The 23,223-nt window shown below is 46.7% G+C and overlaps 1 protein-coding gene across 1 annotated transcript in view; it reads left to right on the forward strand.

The window, feature by feature from the left end:
• Positions 1-23,223, forward strand: part of LOC142310060 (protein-glutamine gamma-glutamyltransferase E-like) — a 71,418-nt gene that overhangs the window by 22,029 nt on the left and 26,166 nt on the right. Inside the window, exons 2-4 of the mRNA XM_075347532.1 lie at positions 15,307-15,480; positions 17,760-18,008; positions 18,213-18,331. Coding sequence (XP_075203647.1) covers positions 15,307-15,480; positions 17,760-18,008; positions 18,213-18,331 — 542 coding nt within the window. The remainder of the gene's footprint in view (positions 1-15,306; positions 15,481-17,759; positions 18,009-18,212; positions 18,332-23,223) is intronic.

Raw genomic sequence — 23,223 nt, forward strand, 5'->3', positions numbered from 1 at the left:
TAAAGCAACATTTTTAGATATTTTATTTTTTTTCATTCCACATTACTTTAGTTCCTGTGAAGCACCTGAAGGGTTAATAAACTTTTTTGATGTGACTTTGAGTACTTTGAAGGGTGCAGATTTTAGAATGGTGTCACCTTTGGGTATTTTCTGTCACCTCGGCCTCTCAAAGTCACTTCAAATGTGATGTCGTCCCCAAAAAAATGTTTTTGCAAATTCTGTTGAAAAAATAGGAAATTGCTGTAGAACTTTGAACCCTTCTAACTTCCTAACCCCAAAAAATGTTGTTTCAAAAATTGCGCTGATGTAAAGTAGACATGTGGGAAATGTATTTATTAACTATTTTGTGTGACATAACTCTCTGATTTATGGGCATAAAAATTAAACGTTTTAAAATTGCAAAATTTTTAATTTTTTTGTCAAATTTCAGATTTTTTCACAAATAAAATAAAAAAAATCATCCTAAATTTACCCCTAACATGAAACCCAATATGTCACAAAAAAACAATCTCAGAATCACCAGGATCCATTGAAGCGTTCCGGAGTTATAACCTTATAAAGTGACACTGGTCAAAATTACAAAAAATGGCCTTGGCATTAAGTACAAAACTGGCTTCGTACTTAAGGGGTTAAAGTCCTTTTTATGTGTTTTTCTTTACTGTTTGCCATTATGGCTGGAATGTAGGCTTTCCAGATGTTTACATCTCTTTCATCAGTCACCACTTTTTTTAAAATTCACATTTTTACTCAAAAGTACTCGTTACTCTTGGAATGCTTTTATGCATGAAATAAATTTTGGAGTGAAGCCTAATTTTTTGTACTAAAAAGTAGCAAAAAAGGTAAAGAACAAAAATAATGCAGAATTTGGAGAAAAAAACCTGAGCACAAATACCGCAAAATAGAAAAGAAACATACTATATTCCTATGTAAAATAACTGTACTTACAAAATTAATAATATAATTAGAATTAGAATACATAGGGCACTGATTCAGACAAAATGAATTACTTTTGTCACTAGTTGAGTTCTCAGAAGTGGTGATTAATTAAATTATTTATTTTTATAGCCACACACACTTTATTAGCATTTATTCCCTATAACTTATTTCTATAATAATTTTATGAATTGATGGATAACGTCTATGGATTGTCTATGGGCCATGACCCTTTGTACATACGTATGTGCCATAGAATTCACTAATAGGTTTTATTACAATTCAAGTGTATTTTATACTTTATTGTATGAGCGTTTTATGAGTCTAGCCAAAGCTATTCTTATTTTAATACAAGGTAGGTAATCTTTCAAAAAAGGAATATATCTATCCTAGTTTGGAGTAAATATACCACCTTCAGTTAAAAGATCTATGTAATATTGTAAGCAGTTTGTAATTGTTAATTCGGGTGCTCTAACCCTCGAGGATCCAGTGCCGAATGGTCCTGTGGTGTGTGTTGGCCAAGAGGAAAATTAAATCCTGTTTTTTGGTGACCTAACACGTTGATTTGGATGGAATGTCAATTAGAGGCACATCTTATTACTTGCTGTTCCCGTTACCCGACCAGTACATGAAATCACAGGCCTTGGTCAATTCAAAAACTGCCCCCCAAAAAATTAGACATGATATTGAAGTTGGAAAAGTGTGCCTGTTCTAACAAAGTATTAGGTATTAGTCATCCTTTGAACTCTTGTTGTCCTGTCGTGTAAAATTAAAGCTATTATTATTATGATTGCTTCTACAGCTCAGCCTTATGAATACTCACGAAATATGACATCTCATTAAAAGACACAGCATATCATTTTGCCGACTGAGTGGAATTAGTGCATTCGTGTAGTGATGAATAAGACTCAAAATTATATATGAAGTAGCAAGTCTATAAATCACCTTTAAAGTGCAGTTGACAGCATGAGCATGCACGTTATATACCTGTCAGAATTATTACCCAATTAAAGGATGGAAAATTTCTGTAATGTAGAGTGAACCTATAAATCAAACCAGAAATTGCACTTCCGGAAAGTTCCTTCTTCCTTCTCAATGTCCCCATTTATTAAATTTTTATCATCGTTAACAATAATGTGGTATCAAGCAAATCGGAATGCTCGGGTGCTCGTCTCGAATAGCATGCATAATGGAAGTCAATGGAAACTTGAGGATTTTTCTGGCAGACCCTCCCAAGAGGTCTGGGAGGGGGAAGGAAAATCACTGAAATGGAATGGGAACAGCATGGGGAAGATACCTGGATGCATCTCTGACTCCCAGGTCGCTGCTGGGAAAAATATTGTCAGAGTATTATTCCACTTTTACAAACATTCCAAACTGAAGATTACATGGCTTTTACAGGAAAAAAAATGTTAGGAAACATTCTTTCCTGTATAATGAGAGAAAAAAACGACCTCCTTCACCCCTTAGACGATGTTCACACATAGTGTTTTTGCTTTTTCTCATTTATTTCAATTATGAAAAACACTGAAAAACACTGAAAGCATTGACATGCTCCTTCTTTCAAAAAGGCAGCATTTTTCCATTTCAGTCAGGAAAAAAAGAGGAAACAAGTCTATGACATTTGGCAATTTTTTTCCCATTTGTAAGGAGTGGGACTCCTAGACTGGTGGAGCCTAAGTAATAAGTGCAATGCATATAAGGAATATTAAAGGAAGGATTACAATACACCCTGGAATACACACAGAAAATGGCCTCAGAAAACATTTTGTCCCCACTTGGAAGGAGTGGGACTACTAGACTGGTAAAGTGTATGCACCATGTGCAAGATCTGCCCAACATAATAACGAGGAACTCCAATACACCCTGGAACACATGCAGAGTAGGGCATCAGAAAACATTTACATTTAGAATGAGTGGGACTTCTTTGGCCAACAACAAGTAGTCTAGGAGGCCACTATTTGGAATACAAATGGCACCACAAGGACCTTCAGACATCCAACTCTGGTTTTGCTTAGGCTAAGGTATGTGGCTGTTCCTCCTGTGCCGACTCCGGGCATCAGGCAGCCCCGAAGCTTTAAATAGATTGAAGCAGGGGTTTCTAAACATTTTTGTTATCTCTTTGGAGACCAAAGCCAATTAAAATTCATAAACCACTTCAGGGGAATTTTTTCGAACCATCCCAGGGAAAGAACACCATATGTCCTTTGTCCATGAGGAATCCTCGGATCTGGTCAGCATGGCGGTGCAGGGCGCCCAGGCAGTGCAGTCCTACACCCAGGCTGCCTGGGTGTCTCCTCGGCACCTTCCCCCCCCCCCCCCCTCTTTGCTGCAGTGCTGGCAGTTTCAGGACTCGCCGGGGTCTTTTGGGGAAGGTGGGGGTGAGGAGGACAACGTGAGAGCCCCCACTTCCGTGGGGACCCTCCGCAGCTGGGCGGGCGGCGGTAGCTTGCTGCGCCCGCTCTGGCTGTCGGGAGGAATCTCCTGTAGGGCCGCGACGGCCGAAAAGGGGGCCTGTCCAGTCCGTGGGGCCTACTTCCGGTGTGAGGCCTCAGGCTGGATTTTTTGAGCGATGCGGCCGCTCCCGGCCGGGAGCGCGCCCAGCGGCGGTGGATGGACAACATCCCCCCCCTCCCTCCGCGGGGGGGGCCGGAGGACGGCTGCCTGCAGGGTCACCTCACCTGTGTGGCTGGATTATCGGGACCGGAGGACTGGGCGCAGCAGGCGGCGGCGAGGAGGAGACAGGAGGCGCCTGCAGGGTCACCTCACCTGTGTGGCTGGATTATCGGGACCGGAGGACTGGGCGCAGTAGGCGGCGGCGAGGAGGAGACAGGATGCGCCTGCAGGGTCACCTCACCTGTGTGGCTGGATCATCGGGACTGGAGGACTGGGCGCAGCAGGTGGCGACGAGGAGGAGACATGCGGCCTGCTGTCAATCCTGGAGCAGGCATTGGGACAAGGGTGCAGCTCTCATCAGTAGCGGCTTCCCCCAGGAGGGGAGCGCACAGCATTGTGGAGGCGACAATCGGCCCAAACAGGGCATGTGGACACGGTGCTCCTGGCGTTAGGGAGCGAACCCGGCGGGCATTCGGTGCCTGCAGCTTGAGGGACTGTCCCGGGATCAGCGACGGACGACTGGCGAAAAGGACGGTGACGGCTGATCTGAGGGCGTCCTCTGGAGGCAGCCTGGCGTGGTAATCAATTTAAGTTTCAGCCTTTTTGTAGTGGTGGGGGGACAGTCGCTGTAGTGGAGTAGTGTCTGGAGATATGGGTAGCAGCTGGGTGGGTTTGGAGCATGTGGTTAGTTCATAGGTCGGTTGGTGCCGTGGTCCCCGGCGGGTGTGGGTTCATGTTCTGGAGGCCAGGGGCAGAGTTACGGACGGGGTGGTCTCATTGCAGCGGGGCCGTGAGGGTGCAGGTGGCGTCAGGTCCGGTGGTTACAGTTGCAGGTTGGGGATGGCGAGGTTCGGCGTTTACCACAGTTTAGGTCTTGTGAGACTTGGTTAAGGGGGCTGATGATTGCGGCACATGTGAGCGGGTGAGACGGCGCAGTTATTGAAGGTTTGCTTGGGTGTTTCATTATTAATCTTCTGATGCATGGTGGTTCTTATTGGATGAATTATGGTGGGTAAGGTAAAGGGGCGAGGGGTCCCGCGGTACGGTGTGTACGAGGAGTTTTCAGGGGGTTTTTGTGAGTGATGTGTAAGTGCGAGGCCCCGGTATCGCGCGAGGGTTGCTGTGGATAAGTGAATAAAGGAGAGCGGAAATGTAGGAGAAGGTGAAGTGTTGGTTGCTGTAATGAGTTTGTAGGTTTGCAACCGCATCAATGGTAACATGGGGTTAATTTGTGGCTAGTCAGCATGTTATCCCATTGTGGAGGTTGGTGCTGGGAGGAATGTTGAGTCCAGCGTGACTGAATTGGTGTCAATGTAGGTACTGGGCAGCTTTGGGCTGCTGTGGGTGAACTCGGTTAATCAGCAATGGTGGGCTGCGGACAGAATAATGGAGTTCTTCGGACAGCCGTGATTACGGGTGGGGACTATGCGAGTTTTGGTTTGGACTAGAGGATTGGGTACTTGTGGTGCATAGAGTGCAAGTTGGATAACTTAGGGTATCTGGTATTATTGGGTGTTTTGCATGGGTGGACTCCTGGCATCTGTGGGCTGGTGGAGTCTGTTATATTCATATACAATTTAAAAAAAAAAAAAAGGAATGCTTGGCCCGGTGGTAGGTATGGGCATCTGGGTAAGGGTTTGCTTAGGGAGTCATGGTGCTCCAGTCTCACGGCACGAAGGTATTTGGTTTGAAGGTGCAGTGGTGCGTTACGGGAAAATAGTGGTACGCCGGTCGGTGGTTGGCTTTGAGCGGATACTATGGTGTGGCCAAAGTTTTAATTTATCTTGGGGTGTAATATGAGAGCTCAAAGGGGGTTGTGTGTCACAAGGTTTTTCCTTGAGATCGAAAGGCCCGGACATGGTGTTTGGTAAAGTTGTGTCTCCTGATGCCCACAGTTGCATAATGGAGTCAATCGGGCCAGTGGTGTGGCTGCAATTTTCCGGTGGGCATTGTAGTACAGGGAGCTTGTCATGGTCCGGTTTGCGGAGGCAAGCGGACTATGCATTATGGTTGGAGGTGTTGTTGGGGACCTTGGGATTCAATATCTTCGCCTCAGTAAGGGGTACAGGGCGATGGTTGCGGTTGTTTTGTTTTTTTGAGGCCGTGTTAATTTTGGGGTGGAGCATGGTTCCGTTAGGCCGTGTGAGCCTCGTTGAAATTAAGTGGGCCTGATTTCGGATGAAGAAGGTCCATTACTGTGGTAGTTGAGTATGTGGGAAGATTTTGGGATTTTCTGGGGAAGACAGCTCGAGCCTCTGTTGTTGTTAGAGGGTGTGATGGCGGAATAAATCGGTCGGGGAGACCGGTAGTGATATTTGGCTCTGGGGAAGCTGCAAGGTCAGCTGTAGGGGAAATTTCAAGGTTATGGATTGCAGTTGTTTTACAGCGGGTTTTCACTTTAGCGGTTTCCTGGGAGAACTAGGTTTGGGGTGCGAAGTGACCCAGTAGCATAAGCAGTGTGAGTGTCATCCTGTTGTTGTATCTCAACCCCAGTGGTGGTTTAATTCAGCTGGAGACAGGAGGAGGACTGACTGTACAGGGTGACTTTACAGTGGTTCTTTGGTCGGTACTGGGGAGGACGATGGTACAGTCAGTACTGCATTTAATTGGTTATAATAAGGCCAGCGGGGCATGGTGTGGATTCCGGTATAGTTTGGGAGCTTGTGGCATGGTGGGCCTGAGTGGCCGTCAGAGGGACCCGGTGGCTCCTACCACCAAGGATCAGGGGAGTGTGGTGCAGTAAGATGGACTGGGTACACTGGCTGGTGCATATATTGGATGCTCAGAGTTTAAGTGATGGCTGGAAAGGTTTTAATGGTTGGTTTGGCTTGCAAGTTGGGGGAGCAAGCGTTGGGTGTGTGGGGGTCCAGGCCACGCAAGGTGTCACGTGGCCTGTTCTGTGGCGGGGGTAGGTCTGGTCCAGAGGCGGTTTAACGGATAATGTTATTTGATTGGAGAGTCACTTGTAGGATATAGTGGCTCCGGTTACAAGGATCTTGCAGGCATGGGTCCTGCAAGGTGGGGGGTATTGATCCGTAGGTGATTCATACCTCATCTCCGGCCCGGTTTGTGTTGCGGCCAGGGATCATGTTTTGGTGGTGGAAGGTGGTTTCTGGACTGGGCCTACCCAGGGTTACGTATTGTATTACATACTGTATTATTATTATTATGGTATTACCTATTGTTAAATGTTGGGGACGCCCGTTGGACGGCGCCCCCTTGCGTTAGTGTGTAAACAATAGGCAATAAAGGGCTGCTGTGGCCATTTTTTACCAAGTCGCAAGCAGTGTCCGTGTATTATTGATACCGGGTAAGGGTAATTGGGAATAATATAGGAATCAACGACCGGAAAATCCCTCCTGGAAATGTCAAGATTTTATAAGTAACAGCAGCAAGGTTTGTAAAGCTGGGGTCACACTAAACGACAGCGACGTCGCTGTTACGTCACCATTTTCTGTGACGTAGCAGCGACCTTGTAAGTCGCTGTTATGATCGCTGCTTAGCTGTCAAACACAGCAGCCGAAGCAGCGATCATAATGACACGCGTCGCTGTGCTGCAACATGTGCAGAGAGCAGGGAGCCGCGCACACTGAGCGCTGGCTCTCTGCTCTCCTAGCTACAGTACACATTGGGTTAATTACACGATGTGTACTGCAGCTACATGTGCAGAGAGCAGGGAGCCGCGCACACTGCTTAGCGCTGGCTGCCTGCTCTCCTAGTTACAGTACACATCGGGTTAATTACACGATGTGTACTGCAGCTACATGTGCAGAGAGCAGGAGCCGGCGCTGGCAGCGTGAGAGCGGCGGAGGCTGGTAACGAAGGTAAATATCGGGTAACCACCTTGGTTACCCGATGTTTACCTTGGTTACAGCTTACCGCAGCTGCCAGATGCCGGCTCCTGCTCGCTTCATTTCGTCGCTCTCTCGCTGTCACACACAGCGATCTGTGCGTCACAGCGGGAGAGCGATGACCAAAAAATGAAGCTGGACATTCAGCAACGAGCGGCGACTTCACAGCAGGGGCCAGCTCGTTGCTGGATGTCACACACAGCGACAGCGACGGGACGTCGCTGCAACGTCACAGAAAATGGTGACGTAGCAGCGACGTCGTTGTCGTTGTCGCTGTGTGTGACACCACCTTAAGACTATAATGCCTGCCTACATACCACTAATAGACTATCCGTTCTTCAGCAGATTCCCCTACAATAAGTGCTGCTGAGAGTGGTATTATTATAGACTGGAATGAATTAGCCCTGAAAAGGACTGTCGATTTACTGTTGCACTAGCAGGTAATTTGATGCTAGAACATACTGTCCCTTCTCCACCAGAAACTCTCCTTAGACTATTTCCGGCTACAGGTCACTGAGTCTTATTTAGACCCAATGACATGATGTGGCCAGGCAATCACAGTATTGTTTGTTGCCAACATGACTATGGCATTACCATGCTTGGCAGGCAATTTCTGCATATTTAGTGGCTGAAAAAAATCATCAAAACATGTAGGGTGGAAATTCGAGCATGGCACCTGAGTACCAGGATACTTGATCGAGTATAGAATGTCTTGAGCACCCCAATGCTCAATCTAGTACTGAGTAGTGTCAAGCTTGCTTGCCCATCATTAGAAACAATTGTTTCATAAACCTATGTTATGTAAAAAGTAATTACCTCTTCAGTTATGTTGGGTTCACATTTAAGAACTGTGGTGTGGTTTTTTTGCAGTGCTTTTCAAAATTTGTGGCAAAAACACACACCGAGACCACAGTTTATGAATCCAGCTTTATCTTATAGAAAAAATGACTGTGTAATTAATAGTTATGAGTGAGTGTGGCGCCCCTGAGGCTTCAGTTGCCACAAGGTACTTGTCACGCTGTACAAAAGGTTGGTAGGACGTAGTACAGCGTATTCCCTACTAGGTGGCAGCAGAGTAGTGAAGGAGAGACAAAGTACACAGTAACGGAAAGGCAGCTGAAGTACAGCAGAGTAACTTCAGCAGGCAGTTACCCGGCAAACCACCAGAGGCAAAAGAGTAATCAAACAGTCAGAGTCTAAAGCCAGGAAAGCAGAGTCACTGCAAAGGGAGGACCAAAACCAAGTTAGAAAACAGAACCGAGTCGGAAACCGGGAGATCAGGTATGCAGAGGGAAACACAAACAACAGATAGGAGCGGGAAGTCAGGAGTTGGGACAGACGGACAAGCGTGCAAGGGTACAGGTCAGGGCACAGTAACAGGAGTCAGATCAAACAGGAATTCTCACCAGAGCAAGTCACAAGCTGCAGAGCAAAACTATAACCAGCACCAGGATGCAATTGCAGAGACCAGACATAGTGTCTCCTGAAACCAGAACAAGGCTGATGGGAGTTAACCCCTGCCATGATCAGGCCGGGTCTGGGAAACTCTGGAGCGGAGATTCCCAGTCCTGGATCATGACAGTACTGCACCTCACTTAATCTCGGGTAAGGAGGGGATTAATCCTCGGTGTTTCCACATTTCACCTTACGTACAGTTAGGTGCTTTCCTACTGGGATTGGCCTAGGGTGGACAGGGGGTGGCCATCACGAGACATGGGACTTTCCCGGTCACTTGGACAACCACCTGTGAGGCGGGCACCACTTGGGGTAGAAGTAGGAGCAACTCTTACACAAACTTCAGTCAAGTCAGCACAACAGTTCTGGCAACACGACACCGACTTCTTCCTTCTTTCTTCTTCACGGGGCCTGTGGCTTGGAGCGAGAAGCTCAGCCCGGGTTCCTCACTTCTACAGAGGCATCCCTTAGGAAAGGACATTTCCAAATACCGGTGGCTGTCTCCAATTTATCCGGGATCGGCTGGGGCCCATTACGGCAGAGACTGGTACCCTGAGACAGCACTTGTACTGTGAGTAACAAGACCTGGTACCGCAGAAGTTGACTCAGCCCTTTAGCGCCGGCTCTCCGCAACGGCCACCACTACAACCTCCATCATCTTCCCCAGGGCCCGCTCTACCTGTGGAGAGCAGAACCATCCTTGCTGCAACACCACCAGCCCCAGAGGAAATCACCTGCAACGACGGCTAATCCCTGGCTGTGTACCACAGGTGGCGTCATGAGACAAACTACTATCCACCATCCTTCATCATCCCTTTTATTATACACCTCGGGGCCACAGAGCCAGGCAGGGCCACCCGTGACATTGCCCCGACCCGACAACAACCGGCCCGGTGACGAGTACGTTTAACCCCTTGCCCCGTGTGTGCTACAACTTGGTATCACAAACAGAATTGCGTGCCCATGGGTATTGTGTGCCTTACAGAACTGTGTTGAACTGAGTTTCTTAGAAAGGACAATCGCCATTGATCATTCCGCACGGGAAAAGAAGGGGCGTGCCATCTTGGGCAGAATCCAAAAAGAGCGCAAAGCGTGGGTGGAGCCCAGAAAGAGCAAGTAGGAGAGCCCCACTGCTGGAAACGAGCAGGAAACCCCTATACCTTCAAGGACATGTCAATTAAGGAGGAAGACCAGCTTAACCCAAAAACTGCACCCGTGACACCAGAGATGCTGGACTCAAAGCTTTTGCAGAGAGTTATACCGGAATCATGCTCAGGAGCTGCCCCTGAGGGGAAACCTGCTCCTGACACCGTGGACATTCTAATATTAGTTTGTCGCTGTTGTAAGCAGGCTGGACACTTTGCCCGAGGATGTTCTTTGAGTATCCAGAATATTCCCTCCACACTGACCTCTCCTTGCTATAATGGGCCTTACCTCCACACTATCCTCCCACACTGTATCCCCCTATGCTCCCACGTCTCTATACTATGCCCCCTCATCACACTTCCCTATCTCTGCATACTGGTCCCTCTTGCTGTTGCCTCACACTGTCCCCCACGCTACCCCCATGCTACCCCCGCTCCATACTGATCCTCTCACTCTACCCAGTCTCTATTCTGTACCCCTCAGATTTTTCTCATCCCATAGTGTCTCCTCACTACTTCTGCACTTCTCACCTCACTCCTCCTACAGTTTCTGCATAAATTCCCCCCTCACTTCCCATTCTATGTCCACATCCATCCCATCTCCTCACTCCCCATACTTACCCCCTTGTTCCCCATACTGTTTCCTCAAATTTCTCCCTCTTGCTGCCTATATTATATGCTCAAATTCCCCCTTCGCTTCCCATGCTGTATCCACACCCATCCCCCTGGCAACCCATACTGTGTCCTCAAATTTCCCCTCCTCGATCTCCATACTGTGCCCCTATACATTCCCACACCCTTTCTCCCCCTACTTTGAGCTCAAATTTCTTCCCACTTTCCCCTTAATTACAATAATTTTTTGTTGTCTTCTGCTCCATTGGAGTATGTTCCACGCCAAACTTCTGCTGCCTTTGCAGCGCCTAGGAGTGATTTCAGCAGTGTGATCAGCTGACCTGTAGATAGAAAAGGGTGGAAGGGATGGAGCTCTAACTCTAGCTCCTCCCTCTGCCTCTAGCTCCTACCTCCTCCCATCATCATAGAATCTCATCAGTAATAAATGCCATCTCCTATCTCAGTAATGGGAAAGTTTTCACTGAATACAGATTTTATCTCAGAATTGAGAATTTGGATAATGACTGATCAATTCTGGCAGAGAAAGAAGCAGATTTGTCTGATAAGATTTATTACAAAGTTGCTTATTTTAATGTTTACTATTAATTTATGAAATAAAAATTAAAATGATGGTTACATTTTAATCATTAAGGCAATAAGTGCAATGCAGCATTTAAAAAAAATACATCAAAGCATCATCTTCAGAGTTGCTTCTTCTGGCATACTCCATATGCCATACAAAAACATACCAATGAATGAATGACTGAATGAATGAATGAATGAATAAACAGAATGGGTTGTAATTTTGTACAGAGAAATGTAATAGACTATTATAAAAAGTAAAGAAAGCATTTGGCTGCAATTATTTCAGCTAAATGTAAAAAGTTAAAAAAAAAAAGCGAGGGATTTAAAGTGAATCAAAAAAGTCACTAGTGCTTTAATAAATAAATAAGTGTATATTTAAAAATTAGAGATTCAAAGACTCAGATAAAGTTACTAGTGCTGTGCCAAATTAAACACTGCTGCCCCAAAGGGGGTCAAGGGACAGAAACATGACTAAGGAGGGATACTAGGCCGGAGGGTATAGCAAGGGGTTAAAGTGAGATGTATTTTGTGCGGGAAATCGGATGGTGGAGTTGTAGGAGTTGTAGGGCCATGGGATTGGTCAGGGGGAGGTCAGTGTGGGGTAGTATATATAGGGCAGAACTATGGGGGGCTGGTCATTTGGTACCTGGCAGACTTCCGGAATTGTCTCACCCACCCGCCTTATTTTTTGAGATTTCTGGAGATCGATGTGGAGAGAAGAGGATCCAACTTTGTCACAGCAGTCGGCGGAAAGGAAGGGGGTATTTGAAGTCAGTGGATTGCACAAAGAGCGGGGGAAAACCCAGTGCCGGATCGGGTTACCCCTGGTGGTGCAATGGTATGGTTAGTTAAGGTGGGTCCCTGCTGGGCTGGGTTTCAGCAGGAGATTGGTTGTGCAACATTCGGCTAGGTGTTCTCGAGCTGGTGTGGTGCGGCTGAGGCACATGGTGGAGCTGGTGTTGCAATCATTTACACATTGGACTCGTCACTTACCCCCCCTCCTTTTCTAGTGGTCATGTTATTATTGAGATATTACTATATTTATGGATGAAATGTTATTAATTGTTTGTGGTTAATAAAAAAGGCTGCTGTGGCCTTTTACATCCATCGTCACACAGTCTGTGTCTTATTTTAGGTTAAGAAGTTGGGTAAGAGGTTTTTGGGTTAGGCTTGGTACGGCAGGTAAAGCTATCAGTCAGACTTTCCTGAGTCATGAATCCCCATGATATTAAATGAATAGGAAACAGTCATGATAGTAAATGTCCTAATGTAAACCAAGTGGTATAATGTAAATGACAAGCACTATGAAAAAGCTGAATAGACAGGTAAAGGAATACAATAGAGTAACTATATATAGCCTATCTATATATATAATTGCCTTATTCTGTCTGTCTGTCTGTCTGTCTGTCTTGCTCCAAAATTCTGTCCTTACCGCGACAAGCATCTCATTGGCCGCTTGCCTCGCCTCGGCTCCGCCCCCCATACGGATTGGCCACTCGCCTCGCCTCGGCTCTGCCCCCCGCACGGATTGGCCGCTCGCCCAGGCTCCGCCCCCCACACGGATTGGCCTCTCGCCCCGGCCCCCTGCACGCATTGGCAACTCGGCCCCGCCCCGCCCCCTCACGCATTGCACGCTCGCTCTAGCCCCGCCCCCCGCACGCATTCCCCGAACCGATACGGAGCCCCGACTCACAGGTGAGTGCTGTACCCCCGAGAGCCCACATCAGCGTACGCCGCCAACCCAGCCGATACATACCCTCGCATTGCTGGGGTTGCCGGCGTACGCTGGTGTGGGCTCCCGTGCGAGCGGGGAGCGGGGTACGCTGGTAACCATAGTACACATCGAGTAATATTGTGTAGCATGGTTACCAGCGTACAACAGCTCCCAGGTGAGCGCATCAAGGTCCTGCAGCGGCGGAACACACACACACGCACACACATAAGAACAGACACACATAAGAACAGACACACACACACACATAAGATCACACTCACTCTCAAACACACCTCACATACACATCAGATTGCATCCACACACTCACAACATCCCATGATATCGCTTGCTTCTCGGCGGCAATACTGTGCGTGCAGTGACCTTCCAGGACCTGCCAGAGGATCACATGGCCAGAAGCATGTGGTATCTCCGGATGTTGTGAGTGTGAGCGTGTATGTGCAATATCGTCAATGTGTGTGTGCGTGTATGCGATCGGGTGTGTGCGTGTATGCGATCGGGTGTGTGCGTGTATGCGATCGGGTGTGTGCGTGTGTGCAATCGGGTGTGTGCGTGTCAGCAGAAGGCAGAGGAGCACTGCATGCAGCACAGCTGCTGAGACCGCCCACTGGAGGGCACAGGCAGAAGTGGGGTGTGAGTGTATGCGATCAGATGTGTGCGTGTATACTGTCTGATGTGTGACTGTGGAGCACGATGAGGGGTGCACAGCATGGGGGATGGAGCACGATGGGGAGTGTGCAGCATGGGGGATGGAGCACGATGGGGGGTGCGCAGCATGGGGGATGGAGCACGATGGGGGGGTGCGCAGCATGGGGGATGGAGCACGATGGGGAGTGCGCAGCATGGGGGATGGAGCACGATGGGGGGTGCGCAGCATGGGGGATGGAGCACGATGGGGAGTGCGCAGCATGGGGGATGGAGCACGTTTGGGAGTGCGCAGCATGGGGGATGGAGCACGATGGGGAGTGCGCAGCATGGGGGATGGAGCACGTTTGGGAGTGCGCAGCATGGGGGATGGAGAACGATGGGGAGTGCACAGCATGGGGGATGGAGCACGATGGGGAATGCGCAGCATGGGGGATGGAGCACGTTTGGGAGTGCGCAGCATAGGGGATGGGGCACGATGGGGAGTGCGCAGCATGGGGGATGTAACACGTTTGGGAGTGCGCAGCATGGGGGATGGAGCACGATGGGGAGTGCGCAGCATGGGGGATGGAGCACGATGGGGAATGCGCAGCATGGGGGATGGAGCACGATGGGGGTGCGCAGCATGGGGGATGGAGCATGATGGGGAGTGCGCAGCATGGGGGATGGAGCACGTTTGGGAGTGCGCAGCATGGGGGATGGAGCACAATGGGGAGTGCGCAGCATGGGGGATGGAGCACAATGGGGAGTGCACAGCCTGGGGGATGGAGCACAATGGGGGGTGCGCAGCATGGGGGATGGAGCACGATGGGGGGTGCGCAGCATGGGGGATGGAGCACAATGGGGAGTGTAGAGCATGGGAGATGGAGCACGATGGGGGGTGCACACCTCCCCCCAAAACACACACACACACACACCGCCACACATGCACTGCACAACACACCACACACACACTGGGAACCACAAACACTGCCCTACACAGACACCAACACACACAGACAACGCCACACACACACAACACCCAACACACAAACAACGCAGCACACACAAATATACGCACATACCGCACAACACACACATTGCACAAAACATACCTCCCCCCAAAACACACACACGTACTCCACACCCACACAAATCGTGCAACACACACAGCACCACACACAGACAACACTGCAGACACACAGCGCTCCACAAACAATGCAACACACACAACGCAACACACAGACAACAACGCTCTCACCCCCCGCCACACCCAGATAACACCCAGAACATGTACAGCGCCCTACACAAACACTTGGTAACTACACACAACAACATCTATATATATATATATAACAAAAATCATACATTAACTACACAATACGTAAATTCTAGAATACCCGATGCGCAGAATCGGGCCACCTTCTAGTCTTTTATAAATAGTTAATAATTCTAGCAGCATAGCCATAGTAGCAATATAGTTGGTACAAACCCTCTCCATAGGGTTGTGTCCCAACACACATTTTGCCAGTGACTTTGATGAGGGTTCTCTCGATTTCTCTGATACGATGTACTACACAGTTTCTTATTTTCATGTGTACATTTGAGTTAGGAAAAGAATTCAAGCAGTGATTACTCTTTAAAGGCTTCCTTAACAGTCAAAAGACAGTTAATATATGCGCATTTAAAATTGTTGTTTATTATTAAATGTCCTTAATTTTTTTTTGTTTTTTTTTATCCTCATTTATATCAGATTTACAAGTGAACAGTTGTGATTGGCATTTCTCTACTAATAAGACTAATCATCATACTGAAGCCTTTGACAACGGTGCACTCATCCTCAGAAGAAGTCAGCCGTTCACCCTGACTTTGAATCTCAATCAACCTTTACAATCAGGCGAGAATCTTCTGTTCATCACTGAAACTGGTAAGAAATGAGTACTGTTGAAAGGTTCTACTCTTCTACCACTCTTTTAATGCTCCTAATATCTGGAAATGGTGTAGATTTCTGTGCTATGCTGTTTCCGTAACTGCCAATCACTTCTATGGGTCTGACGGAGACAGTGTAGCATGGTTGACCCTATAATCACACCCACTTCTGCCCACCATGTATGGTCGTAAATTAATTAAATGGGATTATCCCTTTAAGGGATGCTCTCCACTCCAGTTGTCTGTAGGGTGTACTGACATTCAGATACTCATAAATCAAAAGATATCTTCAAACGTCAAAAAAATTCAAGAAAAATGACAGCATTACTTGACTCAGAAATGTTACTAGGGTTAAATTGCAGTTAAGTAGTGTTAGAAAGGGGCCTGGCCACCATGCTGAAAGCATGGCTACCAGGAGAAAATTAACTTAATTCCTTCTGAGAGCTGCCAGCTTTTAGTCACAAGGTGTTTCGGCACAACAGTCGCTAATTATAGCAATGTGAATGGTGGTTGCCCCAGCACTTTGAATACTAGATTGGTCTGTAGGGCATCAATGCACATCCGGCTGTCAATCACTTTACCTGGGGTGAGCTAAGAGCCGCCACTCGCTGTGTACTGAGTTTTGGCTCCCGGTAGCAATACATTTTCTTTTCTGGGTGCCACCCTTTCAGAACAGTGGCCTGTTGGTGTACAAGTGGTGTACCCCGCTCGGCATTGCACTTTCATCTGTATTGTCATTGCAGATGCTGATACAGTTAAATGCAATGATGAGAAAGGCAGCGCTCTGCTCCTTCCTTTATTAGTTTCCCTAGGCGTTTAAGATCTGATGTCTCAGCACAGCGGAAACGATGACATCTCTACTGCGCGCCAACTGTGCTGACATGTGCAAAGCTGCAGAATAAACGTCACTGCAGAGACCGAAGCAGAAGGGGAAATAGGAGAGGTGAGTATTTTTTTATTAAATCAGCAAGTGCATTAGTGGCCAATGGCCATAATACTGTATGCATGGCTATGGAGTAACCATTATACTATTTAGAGGAATATGGGGGTGCATTATAAAATCGGGAGGACTAGGAAGAGCATTACAATATATGGAAGACTATGGGGGTGCATTATACTATATAAAGGAATATGGGATGCATTACAATACAGTATATGGAGGACTATGGGGGGGTGAATTATAATATATGGAGGACTATGGGGTGCATTACAATATATGGAGGACTATGGGGTGTGAATTATAATATATTGAGGACTATGTGGTTACAATATAATATATGGAGAGATATGGGTTGTGAATTATAATATATGGATGACTATGGGGTGCATTACAATATATCGAGAACTATGGAGGGTGCATTATGCTATAATCAGTAAATGGCGTTATACAGTGTGAAGAGGTATGAGGACCATTATACTGTATGTAGGACCATTTTACTGCATGGAGGGCTGTGTGAGGGTCACAGTTGGGGATCATACAGTGTTGGAGTCAGCATACTTTGCTGCGGTAGTTGAGGATGGGTATAGTAGGGTCACCATACTGTGTGTGTGGAGGCTTCTGGAAAGGAATTCACCTTGGGGTTACATACAGTGTTTGTGGGGCACTTTTGCTGGAAACATTCGGGGGATGGACACACATACTCTATAGGACTTACAACCATTCTATCTTCTGTTTAGCCCTTCCAACAGTGACATCATGATCACATGACCAGTCACATGACTGTGAGATCACCACAGGTCCTGAATTCCCACAATGAACAAAACTTATGGTGACATCACGGTCAGATGACAAATCACATGATTGTAATGTCCCCAGATGTCTTGGCAGATATATGTATAATGGTATTATCAGTGTAGCTCCCACAGTACATGCTGGGGACCCCAAGGGTGTGGAGGCCCTGGACTACTGCCCAGTTTTCCCTGCCCTGACGCCGGATTTTCCTAGTGTCAGAAATTCTTCTAACTAAAAGGGAATATAAACAATGTACAAAGGTTTATAATGCACTTACATGACATCCACATGTGCTAAAGATGGCAAGTGTAACTAGGAATGGTTGTCAGCTCTGCAGACACACTCACTCTGAGTATGATTGATTTCTCTGTAGCTATAAGATCAAAGTTGTGATTTTCCTACTTTTGGTGTAAAATAAAATATGAATAAAAACTTGACAACTATATAACAGTACATACAAAATGTGAACACTTTAAGTGAGTGAATAACAATGGGTTGGGTCTGCCTACTGCACTACTAAATAACTTGTTTTCTGTTTACACAAGGTCCATCTCCATCAGAAGAAAACAGAACAAAGACTGTATTTCCATTATTTGACAATATAAATCAGACGTCATGGAGCTCAGTCCTAACATACAGTTACTCTAATGCCTTGACGGTGGCCATAAATAGTCCTCCCGATGCAGTGATTGGATATTATATCCTTAGTGTCGCGAAATATACCAGTAGCACCCAACTTTTGTCTCCGCAGCCTATTGGTGGATTTTACTTGCTCTTCAACCCCTGGTCACAAGGTAAAATGCTACACTTTCTCTCATAGTGATTTTATTCTTTTTAGTAAAGCATTTTAATAAAAGTCTACCAACATAAATTGAACAAATATATGCAAAACATAGATTATTCACATGTATCTGGATAACAGAACTCTATGAATATGCTACAACTGATGTGGACAGACTCTATTTTTATTAAACACGTTATTAATTTGTTTATTTCAGAAGACGACGTATTTCTAGCAGATGAGAATGAGCGTCAAGAATATGTTCTAAATGAAAGAGGGGTAATATTTATTGGGAGTGATACTGACATGTTTGCTATGACTTGGAACTACAATCAGGTACTTCCATTGCTTTGGATATTTGTGTATTCAATTTAAATTCTAAAGGTGCTTTCTTGTAGGGTAAAAGACTTTAAGTACTTTTAAAAGAAATAATTAAGCGTTACTTACTTCATCAATTCTCCATCACTTTCATTCTAATGGTTATCTAGTGTTTCTACCTCCTGGTCTCAATTCATCATCGAGGAAACGCTAGGGAATGTCTATTGCCGACATACTAGCGTATCTCAATAAATTAGAATATCATCAAAAAGTTAATTTATTTCAGTAATTCAATACAAAAAGGGAAACACATATATTATACAGAGTCATTACACACAGTGATCTATTTCTATATATATTATACAGAGTCATTACACACAGAGGGATCTATTTCAAGTGTTTATTTTTGTTAATGTTGATGATTATGGCTTACAGCCAATGAAAACCCAAAAGTCATTATCTCAGAAAATTAGAATATTATATAAGACAAACTGAGAAAATTATTTTAAACTCAGAAATGTTGGCGCATACTGAAATGTCTATACAGTAAATGCACTCAATTCTTGGTGAGGGCTGCTTTTGCATGAATTACTGCATCAATGCAGCGTGGTATGGAAGCGATCAGCTTGTGGCACTGCTGAAGAATTATGGAAGCCCAGGTTGCTTTAATAGCAGCCTTCAGCTCGTCTGCATTATTGGGTCTGGTGTCTCATCTTCCTCTTGACAATACCCCATATACTGTATTCTCTATGGAGTTTAGGTCAGGCGAGTTTGCTGGCCAATCAAGCACAGTGATACTGTGGTTATTATATTATACAAGGTATTGGCGGTGTGGACAAGTGCCAAGTCCTGCTGGAAAATTAAATGTCCATCACCAAAAAGCTTGTCAGCAGAGGGAAGCATGACGTGCTCTAAAATTTCCTGGTAGACAGCTGCGCTGACTTAGGTTTTGCTAAAACACAGTGGTCCTACACCAGCAGATGACATGGCTCCCCGAACCATCACTGACTGTGGAAAATTCACACTAGACCTCAAGCAACTTGGATTGTGGCCCCTCCACTCTTCCTCCAAACTCTAGGACCTTGATTTCTAAATGAAATGCAAAAGTTACTTTCATCTGAAAACAACACCTTGGACCACTGAGGAACAGTCCAGATTTTTTTCTCCTTGGCCTAGGTAAAACACTTCTGGCATTGTCTAATTGTCATGAGAGGCTTGACACAAGGAATGCAACAGTTGTAGCCCATGTCCTAAATACGTCTGTGTGTGGTGGCTCTTGAAGCACTGACTCCAGCAGCAGTCCACTCCTTGTGAATCTCCCCCAAATTTTTGAATGGCCTTTTCTTAACAATCCTATCAAAGCTGTGGTTATTCCAGTTGCTTGTGCGGTTTTTTCTGCCACACTTTTTCCTTCCATTCAACTTTCCATTAATATTCTTGGATACAGCACTCTGTGAACAGTAAGCTTCTTTAGCATGAACTTTTTTGGCTTTTCCTCCTTGAGGAGTGTGTCAATTACTGCCATCTGGACATCTGTCAAGTCACCAGTCTTCCCCATGATTGTGTAGCCTACTGAACCAGATTAAAGCGGGCTTTACACGCAACAACATCGCTAACGAGATGTCGTTGGGGTCACGGAATTCGTGACACACATCCGGGCTCGTTAGCGACGTCGTTGCGTGTGAAACGCAGGAACAAGCGTTAACGATCAAAATTACTTACCTAATTGTTGATCGTTGATACGTCGTTCCTTTCCCGAATATTGTTGCTGTTCCAGGACGACACAGGTTGTTCTTCGTTCCTGCGGCAGCACACATTGCTATGTGTGACACCGCAGGAATGAGGAACATCACCATACCTGCAGCCGCCCGCAATGAGGAAGGAAGATGGTGGGCGGGATGTTCCGCCCGCTCATCTCCGCCCCTCAGCTTCTATTGGGCGGCCGCTTAGTGACGCCGCTGTGACGCCAAACGAACCGCCCCCTTAGAAAGGAGGCAGTTCGCCGGCCACAACGACATCGCTAGGCAGGTAAGTATGTATGACAGGTCCCCTCTTGTGCGCCACGGGCAGCAATTTGCCCATGACGCACAACCGATGGGGGTGGGTGCTTTCACCAGCGACATCGCTAGCGATGTCGCAGCGTGTAAAGCTTGCTTAAGGCACCATTTTTAATGCTTAGGAAGCCTTTGCTTACATTAACAGAAATAAACACTTTAAATAGATCACTCTGTGTGTAATGACTCTATATAATATATGTGTTTCACGTTTTCTATTGAGTTACTGAAATAAATTAACTTTTTGATGATATACAAATTTTTTGAGATGCACTTGTAGACATGGACAATGTTTGGCTGAGCAAGCATTTTCAACAATTTCCTGTGTAAAAAGATGGAACCAGGAACTAGAGCATAGCACCAATCTGGTATGTTTTGCAACGTGAGCAGTAATTTTTTTTTAAACCACTCTGGCCCCCTGCTAAAAATGTTTCCTTTTTGACAACTCTTGCTTTATACAACCTTGACGCATCTATCAGGGATAAACGGGTCTCCAATGTAAAAACTCCCCTTCCCAATCTATACTTAAAATAATGACACAACAACGACTTTATTGCTCGAATGGCCACAGGTTTTATTTAATCATATATATATGTACCCAAACTCATGGCTCAACATGCCACCCATTGTTAACACATAACCTGTATATATATATATATATATATATATATATATATATATATATATATATATATATAAAACCAACACACCTGATAGATCCGTCCGAGAGGCCAACCATCCTTCCTATCCCCCGGCCGTAACCTCCAACCGGCCCAGAGGACCACCTCGGCCATGACCAACCGACCTGAGGTGTGGAATAACAACGTTCCATCGTTAATTACCCCTCCCCAGAACCTGCAGGACCTCCGCCCACAAATTCCAAACCAATCCGAAGCCACTCCCCCTGAGTGACTTCACACCAACCAATCGACTGTCGGTACTCCCAACCTCTCTGAACAGACCTATCACCCCGCCACAGACAGGCCAAGTGACACGTTACTTGGCCCGGCCCCTCCACACCCCCATCGCTTGCTCCAAACCATCCCTCAAACCCAATATCCACAAATCCAAACCTATGTCCGTGAGATGGACCCCATCTCGTCTCAGATACTGCTCAGTGGACTCCTCCAGCTCTCTATGTCGCACCACCACACCCCCATTTCGCGCCACAAACCTACCAATCGCCTGATTCAATTTGACCCGAGCCCTGTTGATCCGATCAACCGACCTCGCAAAATGCCACCGCATCCGGGCTATAATATCGGACCAGACAATTACAATTCCCGGAAAGGCCCTCCACAAATGCAACATGTCCATCTTAATATCCCTCTTCACATCCCTCGCCGCCCTCACTCCAAGGTCATTTCCTCCCACATGGAGAATTAAGATATCCAGTTCACGATCAATGCGGCTATAATACGCCACCTCAGGACGCACTCTCCCCCAGGTCATGCCCCGAACTCCGAGCCACTTCACACGGGCTTCCGACATCGCCATTCCGAGCTGCCGACCTTCGCGACGAACATCCGCCCGCAACGCTCCCCAATAAACAAAGGAGTGCCCCAGAATCCAAACGAGGCATGGACCTATGAAAATATAAAACCATAAATAACAGACCGAACAAGGAAAAAACCACACTCCAAGACCCTAACTCAAGCCATTTAACCCCCCACACCAACCCTCACCTGACCAGGTGTGGTCTAACATACAGGTGAAACCTGGAAGATTCCCATCTCCCAATCCGCCGAATCCAATCGTCACTCAACCCCCACCGGGCAGCTTCCGTTGCTGCCCCAATCCGGAAGGAGTGAGATCCGTAATCCCTCGGCTCTTCCCCCGCCCGCGCCAAAGCCGTCTTCAGCACTGCAATGAACTGAAATCGTGATAACGCAGTTCCATCCACATGCCTAAGGAAAACACCGGGATAACCACCTCGCACCTTCAAAAACTCAGACTCCTGCACCACCGGGCATAACTGGTGCCCTGGCAATTCAAACAACACCACAAGGCGACCCCTTCCCATCTGATCCGTTTTAGAAAAACGTAGCCGGGATTCCACTCTATCCACCCCAAGCATCACGTCCTCCATCAACAGACCACCAATTGCTTGCCTAGCAGGGCTAACCAATTCGCCAATGCGAAAGGCACCAATAAACGCCAATACGAACGCTACCGAAAACAATGCCCGCTCATAAGGGGACGAACAGAGCTCCCCCAAACACCCCACCAAACGAACCAACAAAGGAAACGATATAGGCCGACGCGTGTCACGTGACCGTACCCCTTTTCGAAAGCCCATAATCGCCTGCCACACCAAGAAATCCTTTGTCGCATCCTGAACCCCTTGCATTTTAAACAAGAAAGCCAACGCTGCCAACTTGAAACCTATCACCGCGACAGACCGACCTGCTGAAAATTCCCCACTAATCAACGTCAAGACCCCTAAAACCCGACCAGTGTACCCGGGCTCCATAAAATCTGACCTTTCCAACTCCTCCCATGCATGCCACATCGTCTGATAACGGCACCAAGTAGCCTTGGCCACCGATCTCCTAATTCCTTCAAATGCTACACTGACGCCAGGTCCCACAGCCATTCTGGGCACAGTTCTCCATCCTCTTCTGCTCCCGGCACCAGTCTCCTGAACCTGTGAAACTGAAATCGAGATAGCACATCAGCCACCTCGTTTTGAACCCCGGGAACATGCTGCGCCACCACACAGATGTTTAGAGCCAAGCAACGTAACACCAGATGCCTCAAATACCCCACTACCGGAGGTGATTTGGCCGAATAATAGAATTAATAGAATGCACCACCGCCATGTTATCACAATGCATGCAAACCTTCTTGCCTGCA

Source organism: Anomaloglossus baeobatrachus, chromosome 5 (genome assembly GCF_048569485.1).
Source record: "Anomaloglossus baeobatrachus isolate aAnoBae1 chromosome 5, aAnoBae1.hap1, whole genome shotgun sequence".
Lineage (NCBI taxonomy): Eukaryota > Metazoa > Chordata > Amphibia > Anura > Aromobatidae > Anomaloglossus > Anomaloglossus baeobatrachus.